Source organism: Chironomus tepperi, unplaced genomic scaffold (genome assembly GCF_022539635.2).
Source record: "Chironomus tepperi strain 1889 unplaced genomic scaffold, CSIRO-AGI_Ctep_v1 contig_1, whole genome shotgun sequence".
Classification (NCBI taxonomy): Eukaryota; Metazoa; Arthropoda; class Insecta; order Diptera; family Chironomidae; genus Chironomus; species Chironomus tepperi.
In genome coordinates, this window is record NW_027226123.1 from 122,942 (window position 1) to 150,707 (window position 27,766).

The 27,766-nt window shown below is 29.3% G+C and overlaps 1 protein-coding gene across 1 annotated transcript in view; it reads left to right on the top strand.

Annotated features, from left to right (window-relative positions):
* Nucleotides 1-26,144, top strand: part of LOC139094272 (protein bric-a-brac 2-like) — a 56,057-nt gene extending 29,913 nt beyond the window's left edge. The window contains exons 3-4 of the mRNA XM_070649096.1: nt 6,484-6,510; nt 26,019-26,144. Coding sequence (XP_070505197.1) covers nt 6,484-6,510; nt 26,019-26,144 — 153 coding nt within the window. The remainder of the gene's footprint in view (nt 1-6,483; nt 6,511-26,018) is intronic.
* The last annotated feature ends 1,622 nt before the right edge of the window (nt 26,145-27,766 follow it).

Sequence of the window (27,766 nt, forward strand, 5' to 3'; positions counted from 1 at the left end):
AATATATTGACAAATGGTTTTGACTTGTTGGATTTTAATAGGTGATTTGGGACAAATTGATAGAAATTATAATTGATTGAAATTAATATTGGGGAAATTGGATTGAGGTAGGTGGGATGAGGGGGTATAATGAGGAATTATTTGAGGGGTTTTTACATGAAAATTCGACCTTAAAAGCATTATTGTGAAGAATTCAGCATCAGGGAGGGGTCAGAGAGGTCTAAATGGGTATTCGTTGTGGACCTGACACATCTACTGTCCCTAGTCCAGAATTTTAGCATCTAATGTCACCTTAGAGACAATTTCCATAAAATTATGACCTTATGACCCCCCACCTCCCTCAATCTTACCCATACAACCTCTCATCTCCCTCAACTACCTCCATTCACAACTCCAAATCATAACTTTTTGCAATTCAATACTCAATAAAATATTTCCCATAATTTTAACTTTATTTCTCTGCCTTATAATAAACCTTGAACCCCTTTACTCATTTATTATTAATTTACCTAGCGATGTAATAATTATTTTTACACAATTAAGTACTAAATTTAAATAAAAATACATCATCATCATCATTGTTATAAGTCATCATGGATTGTTTTTGCTTTTTTTAATTATATCAACCTCTATTACTACCTTTTTTCAATTTACTGTAATTAATAACTTATTTGAGAATAAATCTCTTTTTAATCAAGACAGAATTGTCTACATGAGATGGGATATTGAGGGAATAAGATGAAGTTATTAAGGGGGTTGACTGGTGTGAGATTATTAAGGGGATGGGATGGGTATTGTGAGGTTCTAGGAGTCTAGGGGGTTCTAGGGGATTCTAGCGGGTTCAAGGGGATTTAAAGGAGTTTTAGGAGTTCTAGGAGATTCTAGGTTCTTCTATGGGATTCTAAGGGGTTCTAGGGGGATCTAGGAGGTTTTGTGGAGTTATATTGCAAGGTAGATTGTCTAAAAGCAAGCCAGAATGAGATTTGAGGGGGTTTATTAAGATTTCTTGTAGGATAGATGGCCTAGAAATGAAATTACATCGAATTCGACCAGGAGATTTGTCGTCAGAGTCATGTTCGATTGAAGTCAGTACATGAGCACATAAGCTAGATAAGTCTAAATCCACATTAGTCTCTTGGATGGTCAATTAAAGTCGATACAAGTACACAAAAGCTAGATAAGTCCTAAATTCACATTAGCCCCCTTTTATGTTCGATCAAACTCAATACAGTGGCAAATAAGCTAGATAGCTTCAAAATCCACACTAGCCTACCCCCTCGTACCCATATAATAATGTAATATATAAAAAGATTAATTTTCTTGTGTGTAAATTTAATTACAATTTTTTTTCCTACTCATTCGCAACATTTTAATTTAAATTTTTATATTTTCTTACTGTTTAAACTCTTTGCATTACAATTAATGCATGTGCACACACAGAAAATTTAACATTGAAATGATTGTAATTATCTGAGGCAAGGTGTGCGGATTTTATAATAATATTAAAAATAATAATCATATTGTATATGAAAAAAAAGAAAAAAAAATTCTCATTTATTATAAAATAAATAACTTCATAGATACGCTAACAATATGTACATATAATTTCAGTTTCTTACAATAAATAAGCACAATGTGTAGGCTACAAAATAACATGAAAAAAAAGTAAAACATTTTGAGGAAATTCTCGACGTCTTCTTATTCTTATTTTTACTTCTTTGCTTTGAATTAAATTGTTAGATAATGTGCACTTACTATACAAATTATGTTGAAAACAGAGGAATGAGTTGGCATAGTTGAGGAGATTAATGATCTTTTTGGTTGTGTTGGAGCGCATTTTTGAGGTGTTGAGTTAGTAGACTGTTCAAATTGACCCAAGGAACCGTACAAAGAGCAAACTCTTGAGAACTTGCTCAACTTAAATTTACTAGATGAGTATGATCATGACTCATGAGTCTTAAGCGTTGATCGCACGCTCTTTGCTTGCTAGGCTTACAGATAGGGTTTGGTCAAAACTGCAGACTCGGTAGACTTGGCCTAAAAGGTAAAATCGAAAACTACAGGCCTGTAACCTTCTTAGTCGAGTCCTAGTTACAAAATAAGAGCCTCAGTCCTGTGACCATTGTTTAAATCAGATTCATCAGCATTTCTCGAGCGACACAAATTAAGAAGGTTCCTTTTGGAGCTTTTGAGGCTCAACTGGGCTCAATTCAACCTCTCTTATTAATACCAAATTGATGCCGTCTCCTTTTTGTCGTCAATATGAGTGCCAACTTCAGACTGTCTACGTTTGGCGTCAAAATGGCTGCTAAATGTAGACGACTTCCATTTGGCATCAATATTAGAGGTTTAACGGAGCCCTGAAATCTCTCCCCAACATACAAAAAAGCATGAGTATGCTCTTTGTCTGTTAGGGTCCATAAGAGAGCCTTTTTAATTTGTGTTGCTCGGGCTCCCCCATACCCCTAATTGAACAGCCTCCAAATTATACAATCTACAAATTAATCCATAAATTAACGACAACATGGCTATTAAAGCACACTAAAAACCAATTAAACTCACAAGTTGCGACTGCAAACAGCAACAGCATTTAGCAAATAAAACGACAATTATACGAAATTAATTTTGATAGCTGCCAATATCCTGTACAAGTCTCAAGTATTACGTCTCTTAATGACACCTGAAATTAGCATATTTGAAGACACCCAAAATGAAATTAACAGAAAACATCAAAAAGGCTTAAAAAACCTGCTAAAAACAATTTTTTTTTTGTTTCTTGTGTGAATATATTCCACATATTTATGTCGATTCGTATGTTTTCGGGAAGGAAATTTATATATTTTTTTACGAGTAATTTTTTATAACAACTTTGATTACAACGAAAAAAGAAGAAGAGAAATGCATAAGAAAAAGAAGGAATTGGGGGGCATAGTGGGGTGTAATACATATAATGAATGTAAATGCAGCAACAATACAATTTAAATTAAATTCTCGTTATGTGATTTTTTTACTTCAATTTCATTTTACTTTGTGAATTTTTACTTTTTTGCTTCTTTTATTTGGTCTTATTATAAAAAATTGTTTCTTAACACGTGCAGTTTATATATAAATATAAATAATAACAATATCAAGAAGAAGAATATAAAGAGTCTAGGACAAGGAACTTTGGATTGTGAATGGAATTGGGAATTGAAAGTTAAATAAAATTGAGCAAAATTGAGCAAATTCTTATAAAAAGTTCATTAATTTTGAGCTAAACTGAGGAATTTTTAGTTTAAATTGAGCAAAACTGAGCAAATTATTAACAAATTGAGCAAATTCTAAGCAAAACTTTATTAAATTTGGGATAAATTGAGCAAAAGTGAGCAAATTATTTCTAAAAATTCATCAGTTTTAGATTAAATTGGGCATAAGTGAGCAAATTGTTGTCAAAAGTTCATCAATTTTAAGTCAAATTGAGCAAAACTGAGCAAATTCTTAGCAAAAATTCATCAATTTTGAGTCAAATTGAGCAAAACTGAGCAAATTATTAACAAAAATTCATCAATTTTGAGTCAAATTGAGCAAAACTAAGCAAATTATAAGCAAAATTTATCAATTTTGAGTCAAAATTGAGCAAAACTGAGCAATTTCTTATCAAAAATTCATCAATTTTAAGTCAAATTGAGCAAAACTTAGCAAATTGTTATCAAAAATTCAACAATTTTGAGTTAAATTGAGCAAAACTGAGCAAATTATTGCAATTCTGAGCAATTTAAGCAAAACTTCACAGAAAACCAAATAACTTCCTCAAAACTTCCCAAAATCCACCAAAAACCTCCCAAAGCTTCCACTCCTTGCCAAATATAGTAGCACTAATAATAGCAACAAACTTTGTATTATAGAAAACATAAAAAACTCACATTTAACATAAAAGCAAACTAGAAAAAAACAAAAAAACAGAAGTAAAAAGAATCAAGCAAGCAGCAACGAAATACATTGCACATTATAGTCTGAAGTGTTGTATTATAGTCTGATATCAAGTTGAAAAAAAAAATACTTAATTCGCTTAATGGTCGATAATAAAAAAAAAATGCAAGGAGGCTCCCCTTCAGCAAGTGCTACTGTATTTCTGTTTGGGCTGCTGCTACTGTTCAATAACTGCCCGAGCATCAGATTGACCTAAACTATATGATTATGCAAATTGTGTGTCTGCTGTTGTTCTGCTCATGCATCTTAATAGCCTTCTTTTTTTTTTGTGCTGTACGATGTCTACATTCTCGTTCACATTATTAATGTTACATACGTACGGACATACACACATCTGCACTTTGAGCATTGAATTATTATTTTTTTTTTTATTAATAATTTTTTATGAGCTTTATTTTTTCCATCGCCAAACATGATTTCAACATTTAAATTATAAAAAAAAAATTGTAGGCTTCTGGACTGGATAACAATTGATTGCTGCCTTTATTTCTCTGAATTTTTCTCTCTCCATCTCTCTCACTCTCTTTTGTTTTGTCTTCATGATTGTTTAACATGAAATTTTTTTATTCTTTTTTCCATTTCAATATTTTTTTTCGCAACCTTTTTCTTCTGCTGTTATCACTATAATTTAAGATTCGTACTTTTACTCATATGTCTGTGAACTTTTTTTGTTTTGTTTTATTTTATTGAATATCATAATTTTCATCTTGAAAATGATGCGTGTTGTAAGGTAATTTGGAATAGGTTTTTTGGGATTTATAACGGGATGATGAATGCAAATTAATGATAGTGGATGTAGATGAGTGTAGACAGACATGATTAAATGATGCGTATCGAGAGGTTAATCTAGAATTCTATATATTTGAGGTTGAAGGGGTTTAGACCTTTTGTCTTGAAACAATGTAGAAAATTGATGAATTCTTTGACACGGTCTTGATGCAGTGTTGATGTGGATTTGGCTTTAACAAATGCATTGCACTTGACATTCTCAAGAAAATGTTTGAGGCAAATGCAGAAATTTTTCAAAATTTTATTTTTTAATGCCTTAATTCATCATTGCCAATGATGCATTCGTGAGCAATTTAGAATGACGGCTTAATTCATCATTTTTGGACATTAGCCAAATTTTTGAAAGATTTTTCTTCGAAAACCCTTGTCCGAACACCACAACGTGTTTGCTAGGGCAGTGCTTTGACGCCGTAATAACAGCAAGATTTAAAGAAGCCTTTACGGATCCGTGATAGCTGATCTCGACTAATAGTTATAGCGACAAGTGCGGTTATTTCTAGGGCTCTGCTATATTTTTGTCGGGACATTGCTGAAATTTTTAGCCTTGCTCCTGTGTCCTGACAAAACTTCAAAATTTCCAGATTTTTTTGCAAAAGTGTCCCGATTTTTTTCCCTAGTTATTTCGTATTTTATTGTTCGGGTTGCTTTTGCATTTTCTTTGCAAGATTTGTATTTTTCAAACTCATAGGTAGTGCATCATTATTGTCAAAATTGGCTATGCTGTATGTACTTTTCATTGATAGGGTTGGCTAACATCCCCAAAAAGCATAAAATCTAGAAATAGCCGAAAATGCGACGCTGGGTCAATTTGACTTTTGCTTGGGGCAAGATTAAATACATTTCTGCTTTATGTGGCTTGTTGGAAGTCGGAGTATTCACAGTTACAAGTTTTCTCTGCAAGAGAATCACAAGGTTTAATTATGCATTACAAAATAATTGAGTGGCTCTTTTTCGTATTGTCCTTAGTAGTGATCAATACTTACTGTTATCACACTCTTGCGTAGGACTTAGGCTACAACAAACTGCCTACCAACTGACTCTGTTGCTGGCTTTTGTTATCTAGTTTGTACAATTTCTCCGTATCCACATTAAACTGACATTCTTTCATCACTATTCTACGTCATGTAATTAGTATTGATCAATGTTCAGATTATAAAAGTTCTTAACCTCATTTACATAATCAATACAAGTACTTGACGAGTGCCTTGAATTTTCCAATAAATTTCTATTATCCAAAAATCTATAATTTCTTTTTAAGCTCTTCAAATTTCATTGCGTGTCACTCAAAATTCAGTTACGCACATTTAATCTTGACCATATGTCAAAATTTTGAAAAATTAAACTCATTAATTGCGCTTATAATGAGTTTTAGATAATTTCAAATTTTAAAGTCAACAAAGTAAGAAGCAATAAATAATTAAAAGTTGATCTAAATTGTCCATAAATGACTTGCAATAGCTTAAAACAAATATTAAGGATGTTATCTCGATAGCCTTATTAACTGAAATTGCTACTTCATTGCATACAAATTTTGGGATATCAGATGATGTTTTTTATGCTTACCAACTGGCATGACTGACTAGATAATCTAAGCTATGAAATTCTCAGCAATGACTTTCGCATTATTCAATTCAATATCTAACAATAATACTTAAAAAACATATATTTAATCTATATCTCGTATGTACATACTTTCATATTATGTTAATTTCTTTTTTGTTGTAGACTAAAACAAAATCCAACGAATTGAATGTAAGTAGCTCAAAAAAAACTGAAAAAAAATGAATATAATAATAATGATTGTTGTAACATTTTATACAGCTTATGCCTTTTGTTTTGTTACTGATTTATGATACAGAAAAAATATATATTTTATTTAAAAATAATAAAAAAAAGTACGAAAAAAAAAAAATTTTTTTTATGCCTTCTGGCAAGCTACAACAACAAAATAACAATAATAATAAGTAATATAATAATAATAAAAAAATGTGCATGCTAATACTTTACCCATGCGTAAAAATACTTATTTCAACAATAACATGAATTGTGCGTTTCTTTTCAATTTCAATATCTACATACTTATTGTTGTATATACAACATTTTCTGATTAAATATCCCTTGTAATAAATAAATTTCTTTTAAATCTCATTTTATTATTATTATTTTTTTGTTGCTGCTTTGTTTTGCAACGTCTCGGGTTATTTTCTTGTGTTTGCATTGTATTTAGTGAGTCAGTAAGGCATTAAAATATTTTAATTTTTTATTTTTTAAAGTTTTTCTTCCGTGTGTAGATAAAATAAAGGCAGTTTTTTGATGTTTTTTGAGTTGAGTGCTTTTGATGGATTTTGTGTGTTTTAGTTAGTTTTATGTTTCCTAACAGGCAAAGAGACCACTTGTAGGTACTGTAGTGATCTTTCTGTACCATGAAGCATGCTCTTTGTATGTTAGGATGTTTATTCTTATGAAATTGTACAAATTTCACGGGCGGGATATGATAGTCATCCGGGTAGATTGGGTAACCCAAAGTCTGACTAGGAAGCTGATCAAATGTCATGTGTATTATACCTTCTCATGGTATCCTCTGTAACCGCTAAATACACCAATGGCGTTCGAGCAATGTGACTGAATACGTATGTACGTTGATAGTTAAAAGATGAAGTATAAGACTGTCCAGAATACCTGGTCTAAAATATAGTGGCGTTACGATCAGACTAGGGATGCTCAGTTTTACAATCGACCAATTCCAAAGCCAGCATGTCCAAAGAAACCAGCACACACGATAGAAACTATGGCATTAGAGTTTTCGACACCAGGTCACTTTTGATGAAATTCGGACTCAAACCAGATTCAGATCAGGGCATCAGATCACGACCAAATTATCAGTCATTTTAAATAGCATCAGCCCTAATTCCAAGCGATAAAATGGGGACTCAGGTCGACTCTTTATCGGATTATTGGGACATTTTTACTCTTGTTTCAGGTTTATATGTTAAATTTAATAAATTATCAGAAAATAGCAAAAAATCTAGCCATGGGACGACGTAAATCTAATCTGAGGGTCGATTGTCATTTCTTCGTCGTTTGCGATTTGAGCAAATTATTTAAAATTCTTCAATTTCTTAAAATTCCCCAATATCAAAAAACCAAGCACAGAAGTTCAAAGCACTTCTCATTTTTTCAACCACAAACATAATTTTTTATACGTTTCGTTACGTTCAAAATATTTTAATTGAGACTTCAATCATAATAATGTATGAATATAATGTACATACACACAATTATTGCGAATATAATAATTTAAAGCAAAATAATATAATATTAATATTTATTTAAAATGCACGATCTCAGTCATTACGTAATAGAAGAACTGTCGTTTAGTTCGAGTGAAGTATAAAAGGGCTCCGTTAGATAGATACAAATAGTCATTGTTTGTTCCTATGAGAAATTATATTTTTTTTTATTTAACTAGTTGATTTATGGAAGTGAAATAAGATGAAAAAAATAAATAAAAATTAAATGAGGGATTTTTATGAGAATTGTTTGAGAATTTTTCAAGGTTTTAGTTGTGAGGTGTTCTGGGTTGGATTGAGGTGATGTTTGGGAGTTTTAGATTAAATGTCTGATTAGTTGATGTGTTATGCATATTAAGGCAAATTTGTTAGAGCAAAGGTGAAGCATTGTTGGCTAATTTGTAAGATTAACAGATCAAAATTGCCAATAACAGCATTTACATTGCTCTCAGGGTATCTGCCCGTCTTGCAGCTAACACGGCGACATGGTAGTGCCCTAGAGCCTATAGTCTTAATCGGGTTGAGCTTCATTTGATAGCTGAATTGAAAGAAATTGATAAAAGACCTCCAAAAGGTCAAAAATTCTTAAAAACTCGTTACAATTTCTCACAAATTTCTCATCATATATTCTCCCTGATTAGCAACTTTTCCGCTAGAATTCTCCTCACAATAAAACATAAAGAATTTCTTATTATTATTACAATTAAAATAAACAAATAATTACAAATCAACAGATCCAACAAACGTGAACGAAATGAATAAATCTAAAACGCATTTTTCTTCTTATATTTTTATCTTACATCGAAGTCGATTGCATCACAATTAGAGAGAATATAAAATAACAATAGATGAAATAAAAAATATAAATACAATAAAAAATTTCACAAAAGAAAGAAATTCCTGAAAAAAATAATATAATAAAATGAGAACAGCGCGTTGTTTTATATTGGAATCGTATTGTACAATTTCTCGATTATTATAAAATAAAATTTCTTTCAATTATTATTTACTTTTTATTATAAAACTCTATTTTTATTTCAACTGAACTCGAAATGAATACGCAGTGAATGAAAGTATGTACTTAAGTAAATATGTGGAAATAATTTGCTTACTTACATATTATAATAATAAATTTTAAAACACGCTTTTGTATTTGATGTAAGAAATAAATTGTTTTGCATGCTGTAAAATGTGAGTTGTGAAATAAAAAGTCTGTTAATAGAGCGCATTTTGATGATCATTTGTGTAATGTGTGATAAAAGTAATGATGATAGTTGTGTTGTTTCGTTTTGAAGTGAAGATTTGGGGTCATTAACTCATGAATTTCACAAAAAGAGATTAGTGTTATAAGGAGTGATACAACAACCAAATATTTAGGATCTAGCTACTCATGGCAAATTTTCTAACTCAATTCTAGTGAATATCTAATCAGATTCAAGTGCTCCTTTTCTGATTGAGCAATGCACTTCAATTAATATGAATCATGATCACACAAATTTTGAATACATTCATTGCATATACCGTGGGTCATGCAACTGTGAAGAGTTTGAATCAAGAACTAAAAGTCGACTTGAATTGTGTGTAAAAATATTGACTCAAGTCGACTCAACTGCATATTTAATTAGAGTCGACTTCGAGCTAAGGTTTGGAATCAATCGTCATAAATTTGATAAATATCGACCAAATTAAATTCATCAAATTATCTAATAAGAATCACCAAATTTTACTCATAGAACTGATCATAATTGTGTGATAGAATGAATGAAACAGAAGTAGCAATGGTGCTTCATCTGACTTAGGCCTCCGAAAGGGCTTATAACTGTCTCAAATCGTTGGTGATATGGGTCATTGATTCATGGCTTTTCGATAAATGTCGTTAAAGCTATTCTATGCCAAAAACAAAGATGTATTCATGAGTTATACCTCAAAAATTGAGATTATTCAATTTAATTGATTCAGTTTACTAGGAACACGTCCATTTAGATAATTACTCCTTGTTATCTGTTTAAAGCTAATACAGTAGCTCTCGATTTCAGACAAATACTCATAATTTTCTGGAAAATTGTCCAATAACTTGAGAAATACTCGATTGAGAAAAGATTCCTTAAATACACCATTTTGCAAGCTTTTTTTTAAACAGTCCATAAGTAGTGTTGATTCTTGACATAAAAATTAATTACTAAAATGAGTTAATGTCTTATGAGCTTATTAGAGGTTTTGAGAGTCCAAATTTCGTCCATTCAATTTTCTTTTTATACCAAACTATTTATGAACAAGACCAGAATTCATATTAATTCTTGACTAATTCATTCCAAAAAGCCTCATACCCACCCTATTTCCCAACTTCAAAGAACATTTCCAAAACAAGATAATAATTTAAAGTTAAAACAATAAAATTGTATGTATTTTCAGTGCCCTTGCATAACATTCAGCAGCAATAACAGAATAAAAAAAAAACTTTTTTATTTATTCCATAAAAATGCACATTAAAAATAAATTTAATTACAGCTGCAATTCAAAAACTTAAAAAGAAAGAAAAAAAAAATGTAAATGTTGAATATTTATTAATGACGAATGTTGTGTACAATATTATAAATGTAAGTTAAAAACTTACTTTTTTGTAGAAAATAAAAAAAAGTTGAAAAATGGCAACAACAAGCTACAAGCGATGCCTGTTTAGTGGAAATGAAAGAGAGCATTTGTTAGTAATCAAGACAAATTATCGTCATAATTTTTATGACTTCCATTGTGCACATTACATTGCACACTATTACTCCTATATATATTCATATTTTATTATTATTATTATAAGTATATACGCTACGAATATGTTATTATTATTATTTTATTTTTTTTTTTTTTTTGTTAAGCAAAAAAATTTTGTCGGTGCTGCAAATTTTTTTTTTTTATATTTTATTTCTCACAACTCACTCTTTTAATATATTTTGCCGTTGTTTTTATTTTTCTTAATGAAACAAATTTTAGCGTTTATCACGTCGCAATCAAGGTTATGTTAAGGTAGTCTAGCTTCATGAATAATTGTTGATTGAGGTGTTTTATGTTGAGTCAATTAGTGAAAATAGTTTTTTTTAGGTTATATGAAGGAAGGAAGGGGGTGTTCTTTGTTGTAGTTATGATTCGATATAGTAAAGAAATATTTTATTATGTGCAGCTTTGACCTCCTTACAAGGTGCTATTGTTTGCCGTTAATTTCACTATATACATACATTACAGGCTTGCTATACCCAAAAACCTCTAATTTTCTATGATTATTGAACAAAATTCTACAAATTTTTATGGTCTACTCTAGATAAGGCCTAAAAAGTTAAGCTTAAAGAGGCCGTTCACTTATTACGTTCGCTTTTTAGGGGGGTCTACGATTTTGTAACGAGGGTAGGGGGTCTAGAAATTCGTTTAATAATAAGTGAACGACCCCAAATCATCTTAAATTTTATCTACATATGTGTATTATCCTACTGTCCTACAAAGAGATGCTGAGACGTAATAAATCGGACTCTAAAGAAGAGTCTCCAGTAGAATTAGACTACATTGGAGTCAAACTCCAAAAATTGAGTTTTGTCGACTCTTATTTTACACAAACTAAATTGTCCTTAGTTACTTACTTACTCGCTGGAACCTCCGACTTAGAATACTTCGACAGTCTAATTAAATTGTTAAATCACAAAAAAACCTAATCACACCAATAAAAAATTTTGCAAAAAAATTATCAAAAATCAAACAACTTGAAAATAAAGTGGCACATATGGATTTACTTGCTATTTCTTTATAAGTGAAACTTGGGTTTTCCGAAAAAAAATTCAGTATCTCTAAAAGATTTGCGATATTAAGTGTTGAAACATGGAAAATCCAAATTAAAGTTCAAAACTTTTGGATTTATAGGCAATTACCTTGAAAATTTTAGAATTATTGCTTTCTCGTAATCCTGGTTTCGATAAATTTTTGGGGCTTTCTCTGGAAATCTCCATCCTGATAACGAGACAGAATAATAGAAATGACAGAAAATCTTACTTCAGGTCGAATTAACTCTGATCTGGGGCCGAATTTCATTGATTCTGGTATAGAAACAGAATCGCGCCTAATGTCGGATTTTTGGTCATTTCTACCTCGTGTGTCTGGCAGCTTACTTGAGAAGATGACTAAAATTTTAAGTTATAAATAATATTGTATTGGTAATTTTTTGAGTAGTATTTTGATGATGTAGAATGTTGGCTTTATCCAAAAACAAATTTGAACGGAAGAAGTGTTTGGCAATTGGTTCCAATATGTTTAATCAATCATGTTCCTGTTTTAAGACGACAAATCCTCAACTCTGCACATTGCATAATGATATACCTTGATTGAGACAGAGTATATCAATGCAAGGTATCTATCCATAATTTGTGTATCTTGAATCTCATAAACCGAGTATGACGTAGCTAGAACAGCATAAAATCCCCAAAATTAAACTAGACAAGTTCTTCAACCTCTAAAAATTAAGAATTATAAAGTCAGAATAACTTTAAATAAAATGTACATTAGTTCATATAACTGATTAACACTGCTCAAAAGTCAATAAATTTATCATAAATTAAACTTGAAAAATGGGAAGGTGAGACAGCAAAAATAAGAAGAATTGCTAATAAATAATAAAAAGTCATCATCTGCAATTATTCATTGCGTGAATTAATCAGAAAAGAAATTTATGAAAAGTAAACTTAATAATAAATATGAAGCTGTATGTAATGCAGACATGCCCATATTCTTCGAACAAAAAAAAAAGTATAAAAAAAGAAAAGTAAAAACAATATTAATTACAATTATTGAAAATAACATGCCTTGGTAACGAACCCGAAAAAAATAAAAAAATATTAAAAATGTATATCACATATAAATTTATATCTATACGTATATACGCCTCAACTGCGTTCTACTCGACAGAATTCTACAATTTATCATAATATACCCGAGCACATATCAAAGCACATTTTTGTTATAATAAATAATTCTTTTTTTTTTTAATTCAAAATGTTGACTATATATGTTATTAACGAAGGATGGTAACTTTCTTTACTGTGGGAAATGTTTGTGTAAAATTTTAAGGTTTATGAACATTAATGTGAAGTATGGTGAGGTGTTGGCTATGAAATTACTGAATTGTTGTTTTGAATTGAAGTAAAAATTTGAAATAATTTAGAATTCTTGATTGAAATTAGGGGTCATTCAGGAACTCTCTCCAATAGCACAAGTCGGGTAGTTAATCCAAAATCCGACTTCAAGCCAGTAGATAATGACTTGATACTGGATTAGGTAACGCCGGCTTGGGGCCTGATTTCATAACAATCCGATCCACTCAATTGATTTGTGCAATTAGGGTCTACTATTTCTGATTAACAGAACCTGAAATTCCTCTTTCTTTTTTAAAAAAGTTGACTTAATTGGCTACTATTCCATAAAACCCAACATTCGAGCAACATAACGAAGTAACCAGGGCGCCACTACGTTACTGCGTTAACAACAATGCGTGTAGGTACACTGATGGCTACATAACGCCTAATTTCGACCCATTTTTACGGAAAAAAAATTTAAATTTTCTGCATTAGGCAAGTTGAGAAAGACACACAACATAGAAAAGCTGAAGAATAGTATCCTTAAGGTATCTTGCCTCTGAAGTGTAGTCGAATAAGTCAAATCTAGCTCCATTCTAAAGTTATGTCGACTTGGGCCTGGACTTGGAATTATATATTGCCTTTTCTATGCTTGGCACACTTTGGCCCTTTGAGTCACCTCTGAGTAATGCAATTTAGCTGTGTAATGTACTTCTAACCATTTGCCTGTGTCTCATAATATACATCACTTAACCCTTTTCTGTTAATTTGTTCCATAACCTTAAATAGTATAACGTTCAATTTTTATGTTCCAGATTAGCCTTGAAATTACCTTGAATTATTAGTTGAAAAATCAAAAAATCCAAACAAAATTGTTTCCCCAAAAATCAACAAAAAGGTTACCACCCCTCCCATCCATTCCTTATGATATATACTCACAGTCATAACGTGAACAAAAAAAAATTTTTTTTTTCGTACGAAATTCTCTATTGAGAACAAAAACAGAACCGAGGAGAGAACAAAAATAAAACTGTATGAAAATGTACATTAAGCATAGGTGGCTGCTATTATACATTTCATATAAATGTATATTAATTTTTTTTTTCTTAAATAATAATATCATATCCAAACAACATAAGTCATTAATCATGTATACTCACATTTTTATGTTTTTAATGTGTGTAGATATTCTGTATTTTATACTTCTTATTAATAATATTAGTATCTATGTGCGTATAATTTTCATTCCTTTTTTACAGCTACTGTAAGGTTGGTGGTTACTAGCGCAATCGAATTTACACACACACATGTGTGTGTAGCACGGCTAATGAAAGGAAAAACATTTTTTTTTATATTTTTTTCTATAAAATATAATTTTATATTTTTGTTAAGAGCGGCGGTTTTACAAGCTAAATTTTTTATTACGACTAGTAATTTAATTTCTTTTTGCTGTGTATATTAAATATATATATTTTTTTAGTGATGGTTAACGAACTGGCAAGGGTTGTAAAGCTGGTGAACTTATGAAATTTTAAAAAATTATTAAAAATTGTTGTTTATTTTGTTGAAATGGAACTAAGAATCAACTAAGAATTATTGAAAGCATGAAATCATTAATAATGCATTGGATAGGGTTGCTGGCTGGAAATGTTCAAAACGCAAGCCGGATGGCACAGCGATGTCGAGGATAGAATCTTTTGTAAAATAAGAATATTAGTTGCATTGTAAATTCAAAATTGATGATTGTTGACATATTTTTATCTCAACAGTAACTTTGTTCAACGGTATAGCAAGAAACAGGTTACGGGTCAGTCAATATTAGGGTTTTGAAGTTAATAAGTCAATTTAATCATGATATTTGTATTATTCAAGGTTAAGCCTCTAAAATCCATGCTGTTATGTAATATAATGGATAAGAGAAGTGTCTTAAAATTTGCAATTGAATCTTCCTGATTGAAACGATCCTTTTGTAGTTAAATGACTAGATGAGTCTCTTTAGCAGTCTTTTACTGAACACTTGACTCCGATTCTCAATAGATACTTGTATCTTAATTCTTATTCAGACTATATTGAGTAGGAAACTCTTATTTAGTACACAATAGATCACTCATCGTAAAAAATGGTTGAAATATTCAGCGTCTGACTGGTGTGAATATGATAAAGAACCATATACTGTGAAATCTAGTCTCAAACAGCCTTCATGTTAGTCTGAGATCAGAATTTTTACCTTTTGTATCTCGATAGGATCAAAATACGTTAAAACTAGTCAGTAGGGAAATATGTAATATAAAGTTAATGTCAAGTTCTAACGCATATTGGTCCACTCGGATGTACCTTGCACTTTTGGGATCAATAGCAAGAGTGTAGCTAAACTGGGAGTTTCAAGTTCAACACTCTACAACTATTAACTTGCAATGCAAATTTCAAAACCCTTCTTAAAAATTGCAAACCCTCTAAACTACTTAAATGCTCTTACTGCTCTTTTTATCGGTAGACTTTTAATTTCCTTAGTTCATAGCTTCAGGACAAAAATTTCAATTTTAATTACAATTATTGAAAAGTTTTTGAAATTGCATGATAATATCTCCTTAAAAAATTACTATTCTAAAACACTCTAAACGCCCACCCCTTTTCAAAAAACTGCACTTAAAACCCTTTTTATTTCTTATTCATTGCAGTCAGATCCTCGCAACTAATAAAACATATTTTATATATATTTTTTCACATTTCCTCTTTCTCCGCCACAATTTATTTTTTTTTTCATATCGTCAGATTGTACATTCATATAATCTATCTACATACACATGATATGCACATTACCAATTCTTCCATATATTCATTTATAAATATTTTTTTAATAATTCATTAGCCATGGAAAAACTAGCCATTTGGCATTACATATGTATATAAATGGACTCGGTGAATATGATGTGGTTGGGGGAGACGAAGGAAGGATGGAAGAAGAGGAACTGATGTACTTACAATATTGAATCAGACAAAAAAAAAAAATTATTATTGACATGAATTTTTTAGATATCTAATCAATTATTGAGGTAGAAATAAAAAAAAAGTTGTGAGCGATTACGTTATGAACATTATATTTTATTATATGTGATGTTCGGTGGGTTGTGTTTCTTAAATAAAATTTATTAATTGATAATTTTTCCTTTAGAAAATTTTTTCTTCTTTGATGAATTTTTTTTTTCATTTCTGTTCAATTTAATCGCTATAAATAAATGTTCATACATATACATACATCTATACCTCATTTAACATGAAGAATAACTTTTTTTTTTGTATTTATTTAATCAAGTTTAAAAATATATATATATTCCACTTAGCGATAGACTGACATAAAGTTAAGTGACTTTTCTTAATCACTCAATTATTGATAAACTGAATAAACGGATAATGGGAAGGGAGATGGAGAGAATAATCGATATTGATTAGCTATTCATTTACTTTATAATAAATGTATAATTTTAGTGAAATTTATAGTGAAAAGTTGGAGGTGATTTTGAGGGTTATAATGATTAATGTGGTTGGTTTGTCTTGAGGTGGCTTGGGTGGGTTTTTTGAAATTTCAAATTTTAATTTAATTTTAATTTAAATTTTTTGAATTTTTATTAAATTTTTTATATTTTTGCAATTTTTTAAAATTTCATTCAATTTTTAAATTTAGTTTCAAATTTTCTCTTCAATTTCAAATTTTAAAATTTTGATTTAAATTTTTAAAATTTCAATTTCAAATTTTAAAATTTCATTTCTTAATTTTAAAATTTTTTAATTTAATTTTTAAACTTCAAAATAAATCAAATCTTCAAATAAATTTTATATCAATTTTAATAAATTTAATTTGAAATTTTTAAAATTTGTTTTAAATTTTTAAAATTAATATCAAATTTTTATAAGTTTTATTTTTTAAATTTTAAAAATTTTATTTAATTTTTCCAATTTTTAAAATTTTTCTCAATTTTTGAAATTTTTCTCAATTTTTTAAAATTTAATTTCAAAATTTTAAATTTAGTTTAAATTTATTTAAAATATTTTAAATTATTAAATTTTTAAATTTATATCAATTTTAAAATTGAATTTCAATTTAAATTTAGTTTTAAGTTTTTAAATTTAATTGCAAATTTTTAAATTCAATTTCAAATTTTTCAATTTTTTAAATTTAATTTCAATATTTTAAAATTTAATTTAAATTTTTGAAAATTAAATTTCAAATTTTTTAAAATTTATTTTCTAAATTTTTCAATAAAACTTAAATTTCATCTTTTTTTAAATTTCATATTTTAAAGTTTGTTAATTTAATTTCAAATTTCAAAATTTGTTAATTTAATTTCAAATTTCAAAATTTGTTAATTTAGATTTAAATTTTTAAAACTTAATTTTATTTTGTAAAATCTATCAATTTTAAACTTTCATATCAAATTTAATTTTAAATTTTTAAAATTTAATTAAATTTTTAAATTTAATTTCAAATTTTTCTTTATTTTTTTAAATTTAATTTCAAAATTCAAACTTTAATATGCACCTTAGTCTCTCTTCACTCCATTCACCTTATCTACCTTTATCGAAACTCTTTAACTTTTCAATCTGATTCATCAGAACTGAATATTAAATATACAAGAAGGTGTGGAATAAAATTATATTTTTATCATTCAACGATCACCTTCCATCTATTTCTTCATTAAATATTTACAATAAAAAAATAAAATTCATCGCAAGTTAATGGATAGTTTTAAAATTGTGCCATAGAAAATGCAAAAAAAGAGAAGACAATGTAAAGTAGAAAAAAAATAAATAATAATTAAAATAAAATTAAATTTTCGTCATCAACGTCGTCACTACCGAGTGGATATGGGTTGTAAGGGCATTTCCATACGGCACTGAATGGACAATTTATCTATTTTTTATTATTCAGTTAATATTTTTTTTTTATATTCTCTCACTCACTTACTCACTTCATTGTACATAATATCCGGCAAGACATTCAATTAACTACAATAATTTCCTCAATAATAGCAATTTTGCTATCAATCAAACTTTAATGTCCATTTCTCGTAGAATAAAAAATTTAATTTTTTTTTTTTTCATTTTTTATTATTTGGTAATAATGAAAAGTAAAGAATTTAAATTTTTATTTCATTGAATTCAATAATGCATCAAATTGTGAAGATGATTTTAACGCGTTTTATTTTGAGTGGAAATGTTTGTTGGACTTTAATGGTATAGAATTGGGTCTCTAACAGGCAAATAGACCGTTTTTAGATACCGTAGTGGTAGTTCTATTCCATAAAATGCATGCTTTTAGCTTGTGAGAGAATAATCAGTTTGGGACCTTAGTAGTGCATTTATAGAAGCTTAGAATAGCTTAGAATCTAGAATTAATGTTGGATTTTAGTAGGGTTCGACAAATATGCGCATACATGTGCATACATGCGCATGCAGTACAAATGTATGCGCATACAGTATGCGTATGCACGCATATGCCCATACAGTTTTGACGAACCCTAGATTTTATGCCTTGGTCCAATACAATGATGAGAGTAGTGCAATAAGCACTGTATAGAGTCATAATCTCATTAATGCTACACTCTCCAGCAACCTACAGTAGCTCTGTAGGTAAGAGCACTTGATGGGGACTCAGGGGACGTAGGCTTGAGTCCCACTGGGGCTATGTTGTCGGAAATTGTCATTTTTTTCTCTAAAACTCTAGTTTTGAGCAATCAAACTCACATTTAATGCTAAATTATTCAATTTATTCATCAATTCATCAATAATTCCTCAAATATTCACAACTTCAATTTCCTAATCGTTAATCCACGCTACATCACTCCACACCCAACTCCCCCCTCCTCATCTCACCTTCCACATCATCCCATAAACTATTATCGCTATTTCACAATTTTTTTTTTTAAATTTGTTTCAAAACATAATAAATTCAATTCATATAAAGAAATAGTTTTATGTTATATAATAAAACTAAAAAACGAGTAAGAAAAATAGCAACGGAAACGTGGTCACATTCACATATATCATGAGAATGTTTGATGCACGTCATAATTGTCAGAATAAAGTGATTTGTGTTCACTTACTATTCCTAGTGTCATCTATAGAATTATTTAATGTTTGGACTTTGAAATTGAGCTTTTTTATATGGGAAATTTGAAAGTGCAGGGGTGGGTGTAGGAGGGGTTCTGATGGGGGTCAATTTTGGAATGAAATTTAGATCTTATTGGAATTTATTGAATTGATTCAAATTTGGATGAATCTAGCTACTTTTGGATTTATTATCAATTTTTGAGTATCTAATCCAGTGGTGGGGAACCTGCATGTCGGTAATGTGACCCCAAAAATGGTTGAAAATCCCATAAACCATAAGTCTTGTGCGGTTTTGGTCATGACTTATGCTAAGGTTTAACGCGAAAAATAAAAGATTGTCCATGCCCACCACTAATCTAATATCAACTTTGACTTCCACTCCGACCTCCCTTCCTCCCCTTCCCCCTCCCTTGCCTCTCCCTTGCCCCTCCCCTCCTCCATACTTAATATCATACAACATTAACTATACTATACAAGGTGTACACGAAGTGAAATTAAATGAATTTGTATAGCAATTCTCATTTAAAGTAAAACAGCACTTAACAAGCCAACCTGACCTTATCATGCATCCATTAAAAAAGTGAACAAAATTTAAAATTCAAAGGCTTTCTTCCTATCCATATAACCATATAAAAAAACAATAAAACTATTAAACCAAGCCGAGTCCTGCACATTTGCAATATGCACTCTTTTTCTTCCTCTTTTGGCATTCTCTTCCAGTTGATATGCAAAAATAAAATAAAATATAACGAAATGAATGAGCAAAAAAAAAATATCGTTTTTATATATATGGATATTATAAATTCATAGAGTTTAATGTACACTCATCAAAATTTTTTATATTTTTTTATATATATAAGTAATAAAATATAATGAAAAGAAGAGAAATTGTAACAACTCAGACGGCGCCAGAGTTCTTTAGAGTGAAGAAAGAAGGAGAAAAAAATTTTATTAAATTATTGAATGAAATTGATGACTAAAGCGCAATTTTGTGTGTGTGAACTATGGGAAATTTTGGTAGCTGAATTATTGTTGAATTATGGCTGAAATGGGTTCAATCTTGATTAAATTGTGATTGAGTTAAGCTGAATCAAGAGGAATTGTTGCTGAATTCATATCAACTAGGAGTAATTGTTGCTGAATTTAGCTGAATTGAGAACAATTGTTGTCAAATTCAGCTGAAATGAGAGCAATTAATGCCGATTTTTGCTGAATTAAGATCAATTGTTGCTTACTTTTGCTGAATTTAGATACTTATGGCTGAATTGCACTTCAATATGTCAAACTTATACAAAATTTTGGATTTAAATTATTCCTAAATTGAGATACATTAAAAATGGAATTGAGCTACAAAACAGCTGAATTGCGATTTAGTTAAGCAATTTTATGACTGATTTGAGCTAAATTTTTGCTTAATTGAGTAGATTTTAACATAAATTGAACTTATTTGAGCTTAATTCTTGCTTAAATAACTAAAACTGTTGCTTAAAGGCTAAATTGCAGCTGAAAAGAGTTGAATTTAAACTAAATTTCTGATGAATTTACCTTGGTTAATTGAATCCAGATGAGAATTAGTTTAGCTGAGTTGCTGCTGAATTGTAGTTTAATTAAGTAAATCTCTAGATTAATTGAGCGAGATTGTAGCTGAATTGAGATGAATTGTAGCTAGTTTAAACAGAATTTTTGAAGAATTAAGCTGTATTGTCACTGAATTTAACTGAACTGCAACTAAATTAAGCAATTCTGCAGCTGAATTCAGCAAAACTGTAGCTAAATTTTGACTGAATTTCAACTGAATCAAGCTAAATTATTAAGAAATTACACTAACTCAAAGTGACTTTTACTCAACTTCAACTAAACTAAATTTAAATTAATTTTTATTATCACAATCAATTCGAATTTTTAAAACAAAATTGTTTTATTGTAGAAATTAAAACTGAGATCATTACCCAAATCTTATCCTCATTCCAATCCGCCTCCAATAAACCATTTATCTCGCAAAAAATGTGCCATAAAAATTTAATATAACTTCAAAAAACGAAAAAAAGAAAGAAAAAGAGAAAAAAAAAATTTATATAAACTTAATTAAAAACGATATACATATACATTATACATATATAAATTTTATTTCATATAAATATAAATTTTTTTCTTTAATATCGAACCACTTTTATAAGTTGCAATAAAACAAAATAATAAAAAAAAAAAATTCTATAAAAATTTATTACATTTCATATTTCAACGGAACAGTTACGGAGTTTCTTTTTAAGAGCATTATTATTGAGTATTTTTTGGAACGGATGTAAATGTTCTGTTTTTCCTTTTTTTCTACTTCTATTCTTTTCACGTGTTTTCATGTGATGGGGTTGTTGTTTAAAATATGTACACATATAAATATAAAATAAAAGTTTTACGATCATCTCGTCATTCCCTGCTTTTTTCTATATAAATTACATTTTTAATCAATCATGCACCTTCAAAACTATTATATAAAGCAATTCAATCTTTATTACCATCAGCCGAGTGTGCTTTTAGCATCAATTTGATGTCTTAAGTCTTTTTATACAATTTTTTTTTTTATTTTTTAATGTCATTATTATTGTTGATTGTTGTTTGCTGTTGGCACTTTAACATAGTCTTAATATTGATGCACTCCTTTATTGCCTCGAAATTTATTGACACGATCTGTAAATTTGTAGAAAATTGGTGCTCACTTCTTCAGTTAATAATGATATTATTGAGGTGGTTTAAAGAATAATTGTGTATGTCAATGTGAATGACGAATTGAATTGTAGATCTGCGTGAAATTTATTAAATGGCATGTCATTGATAATTTTACGCTTTTATGTAGATTTCGTGCAATTTTATGTTGATTGGAGAATGTGTTTTGAGGGGATTTAGTTGGAGTTTTATGGAATTGGTTTGATTAGAGTGTGTAACTGGAAGGTAAAAACTATGACAACTTGGTCCAACCTTGGGTATAATTGCTCTTTTTACCGCATTATCCTCTTGAAACATGAAAACTATCCATTAAGAATTCGAAATTCGAAGAATTAGGTCTTTTAGTCCCTTATTGGACTAGATTCTTCTGATTCTCCATAAACATGAGTGTTTATGATTCTACTGAATAATAGTTTATTAGTAATATTTAGAACTAGATTCAACTGACTAGTACTTCTTAGAACTAAATAGATTAATCTGCTACTCCATAAAACCTGATAAACTATCTAGTCCTCTATAGATGGAACAATCTACTATTTCTTAAAATTAGATAGATTAATCAAGGACTTATTAGAACTAGGTAGATCCATCTAGTACTTCTATGAAGTAAATAGATTAACTCCTTAGAATTGATAAGCTAATCTAGTATTCCTTAGAAACTAGATAGATCAATCTATTTCCTTTAGAACTAGATGTATTAATCTAGTATTCTTTAGAACTATATAGATTAATCTAGTAACTGCTTAAGAGTAGATAAGCTAGTCTAGTACTCCTTAGAAGTAGATTGAACAATCTAGTGCCTTTTAGAATTAGATACATTAATCTAGTATTCTTTAGATTAGAAAATCTTCGTTTAATCTAGTACTTTAACAACTAGATAGATTCATCTGATACTTCTTGGGGCTAGATAAGTTAGTCTAGTACTCTTAGAACTTGTTTAATTGAATACTCCCTGGAATTCCTTTTTCTAGTACTCTTTAGAATCAGAATTTTTTGATACTGTTCACAATTTAATTCTTCTAGTACCTAACACTACCTGATCATCCTAATTTATCAACTGAATATCAACAAAACAAGAATATTTCCCAATATTATCAGTTCCTAAATTCGAAAAATCATTATAAATTCATATAAATCACAAAGTATCTACAAAACTACTTCACACCAACACAAAAGCCTCCAGCAAATTAAAAAATACACTCCAAAGTCATTCAATACTTTTAAAAAAAAGGTCATGACACCAACCTACCGTATTTTCAGCAATGCATTTTTTTTATTGCTATTCTTTCTGTAAAAGTGCAATATCCGTATAATTTCATAATTCAATTTTCAATCACATATTTTTCTTTATTTCATTTCTTTTCATACATCGCATAAAATTCACACACAAGTACACAAAATAGCAGCCCATAAACTGTCATATAATTTTCAAAACCATACAAAATTGTAGTGTATATGTCAAATAATTAGTTAATTGAGGACATTTAATATGAAATGCTATAGCTAAAAGTGAGATTGCAGACACCATTATAAGATTTTCACAATAATAATTCGCAATTAGATAATGATTCCGATATTAAAAATTAAAAGAGTGCATTTTGCCTCAGCATCAGGTTCAGGGGGGTGAGGGTATGGGATAGGGATGAGTAAAATGATAATTAGGCATAAAATACACTTATCATATATTCAAATGTCAGAAAATAAATTTTCTTGTCAATTGTAGACATACACACCATGTATATATGTACATGACATTATAATATAATCTCAAATTGATATTGGTAACAAATTTAATGGGAAAACATGATAATTATTATTAATTGTATATAAATATCTACCTACATATATATATCTGCGAGATATATTTTCACCTCACACTTGGTGCTGCAAGCTAAAAGCAGGCAAAACTTGCTTGTTGAGTAAAGGTTTAATTTAATTGCTTATTGAGTTCTACGAAAAAGGTTTATGATATCAATTAAATGCAAATCTTAAATCGCTCGAATGCTACAATAAAAATCACAAATTAAAATATTTTTTTTTATACATATTTGCTCTGATTGACTCTTTTGAGTTTATTATTATTGATATTACTTGTTATTATTGTTGTGAAGTTGATTTTTTTTTTAATGTGAAAAATTAATGCAGTTAATTGTGGTTATGAAATTGGATTGACTGACTGACATTGGAGGGATTATGTGGAAAATATTTTGAAATTTGCTATAAATTGGAACTTATGTTGGATATATTAAAATAAATTAAAATATTATCTAGCTAGTTTTATTAGATTTATAGTAATTAACCCTGATAGGAAAATGGACCGAATTTAGTTTAATGAGATTTTTGCAAGTTTCAAACCTAATTTAAATAATTTCTTGAATTTTAATACTCAGAATTGTTAAAAAGAATCCGAATAGTGTCAAACTTAGACATGTCCCGATTTTTTGAGTCCCATATTTTGAAAATTCTCTGGCCAACCTAGAATTTAGAGAATGTAGTGATATTTGTGAACCATGAAACCATGCTCTTTGTCTGTTAGCATAAGAAATATTACTGTACATTTAATTAACAAAGGACATATTTTGGGGGCTTTCGCAGAACATATTAATGTTTTGGTATTAGCTTTTGCAGTTTTGTCGCTATAATTCATTTTACAGCATGATAATTAGAATATGAAATCATAAACTCAATTTAAATTTTCTGAGTAGAGTTGTCGAAATATGTAATTTTTGCAATTTTTAATTAATACGATGCAAAATATAAAATAAATTGTTCGTACTTTTCAAAGTGTCTTATTGCTAGTTTCGCTACCAATCTATGCATAAGTGCCTATGAAACGTTAACTGATAGCTTTATCAAGAAACATTTAGTAGAATATTGTCTTATATAAATGTCTTAAAAATTAAAACCTATTAAAAACGTTCAAAATTGAATTTTCAATACTTATCAAGAATCTTAATGAAGCTATTGCTAGGTATGCCAAGTCAAAAAGGTATCATAATAGCTATGATTAATAATTGACTCAACATTAATAAAATTTGACTAAACTTTGAGATCTGAATTCAAAACTTTATTGAGTGTGGAAGATGACAATAAAATTGTCAGAATTCTTGTCGAAAACGCACAAGACAAAGAAATGGCAAAAAATGAGGCATAAGACTAGTGTGAATTTGAAGACAATAAATTTCGTGAAATTATTTCTTCACTATCAGGAGCGTACTCAAAAGAGGGTTTAGGAGTCAAACTTTAAATTACAAAACTTCAAATTGTATAGACCTCAGATCTATATCATTACAGATTAGTGTGAATATTCAACAAGCCTAAGGTCGATCGTTTAAATCTCGATCATTAATAAAAATTCCAAATAACTCATAATTCTGAATAATATTTTCTTGTTAGAATTGCGCTTTAATCACTAGCTATAAAAATTGTTTTAAACCACAACTTATCGACTTCTCGAGATTTTATATTATTTTTTTTCCATTATTCCCCTCTTCTCTAAATCATATAATGAACAATATTTTTTTTTTTTTTGCATTTTAATGGCTAAAGGATATACATTCACATCTATATATAAAGTTATTGTAAGGTGTAATTTTTGCTCATTGAAAAATTTGCATTCAACGTCATTTTATCGATAGTCTTATTAAATTTCAGAGTTAATAACAATATATTATTGAATTGAGCATTAAATAATATTGAAAATCGGTTTGCATGTTATGCATCAATAATACTTCTCCAAATGCATACCTCACACTCATGTGAGTGTGGCTGTACACATATTTAAGTCTTTTCAATAATAAAATTGAAAGGTAATACTTATTGATAAGTGTCTATATATGTATGTATGTATGAAGATATTGTAGCCAATTGAATGGATGAATGAATGAGGTTGAAGTGAGATAAGAAACAATTAAATATTAGGGATCGATGGGAATCATATCATAAACATATAATATGCAATATCTACTTAAATTATATATTAAAAGGAACAAAACCACTAAAGGCTATCTTTATCTCTTATTTCTTTTTTTTGCAGGCAAAATTATTGGAGAATTCAGCATGGCTAGGTGCTGCACCATCAAATATATCTGGTAAGAATTTTCATTTTTTTAATTTTTGGGAACTTTCTCAGTCCTTGATAAACTCTTGTTTATCATCATGACAAGTCGGGCTTATTGACTTGAATGATGAAAAAATTATTAATTTTTTTATATATCTTGTGGACATGATAAAGTGGATGGGAAAGCTTAATTGTGGGCTACCTTTTTTTGTTGTTGTTGAATGGCAATTATCATGCGGTTGATGAAAATCATTGGCTTTAAAGGATGAAATGAGTTAATAATACAGATTGAGTTTTTTTGAGGGTATTTAATCAGTAGTTGATGGATGATGGGCTTTAAAATTGAGATGTTTGGGATGCTGCAATGGTTTAATGGGATCAGACATGACTTTTTTTATGGAGAAATTTTTACTTTTACTTGCTTTTAACTGCATACTATGCTGGTAGGGAGTTTCTACTTGTACTTAATTTATGCTGTTGATAGAGACATACTTGGTATTGCAAATTTGCTAACGAAATCCAGTAAAATAGCCAGTAAAAAGCTCCATCTGAGGGCGTCTGCCCCAGATGTATCCCCAACCAATTGGATTAACTCCAAATGAAGTGTCCCTAATAGCATAAATTGGCTAATCAATCCAAAATTTGACACCAGGACAGTTTGATTCTATTTAAACTAAGTCTTTCATTAGTTCAGAGTCTTGAGGGTCTCGTGCTGGATTTTTGATCAATTAACTGACTTGTGCTATTTGGGTAAGCGTGTAAGCTGGTTTAACAGATCAACTGCAATTTATGGTCTTTCTTAGATGGAGCAGAAATGTGTATTAATCGTTGACTACTACTTGACAATTTTTTAATCCTAAGTGTAATAATGTCAGGGAAGATTCTTTGGGATTTCATGGTCTTTATGTTCTTAACGATGCTTTACAAGTCACTACCTTGAAGTCAGCTTGATGTGAGCAATTGTTCTAAAAATTAGCTATTTTAAAACCTGAAGTAGGACGACATAAATCACTAGGGTTCGCCCAGATGCGCAGGCCTGCAGTTTTCTGCATCTGTTCATCTATGCGCATCCAATTTTGGCAAACCCTATAAATCACTCAAACTTGAATATGCTTTATCCAGGAATCAGAAGTAAGACGAAATTATGTTTGTACTGGACGCGATAAGGTATAATATGAACTTAATTCTGATAATTCTTCAGATCAATTTGATAATTTCTGTCGTGGTAATTCAGTAGCAATACCCTACTCAATGCTTTGATATTGACAGTTCTTTCAAAAATTTAAATTTAATATAGAACTGTATGGAATTGTATTAATTAAAAAATAATTCAAATCCTTAAAAAAACACGTCTCTTTAGCTAGTCAAACATATCTCTTAAAAAACAATTATCTTTAAAAATACACGCCAATTTCAACAAGATATTCTCGTACTCGTAATTAACAAATCTACCCCAAGATAAATAATTTAAAATAATTGTTTTCTTTTCTCTCGTATTTTTTCCCCACAATTCCCACACCAAACTCTATTTTTGCTCTCTTGTTTTGAAAGGACTTTTCAATATTGGAACAGTATGAAAAAAATTCAATTTTTTTTTTCTAAATCACTCGACAGAAAAAAAAGAAAAGAAAAAACAAATGAAAAAAAAAAAAGAATTTATTGTTGAAATACATAAATTACAATTGGTAGAATGAATAAAAAAAATAATTTCATTTGTTTTATTA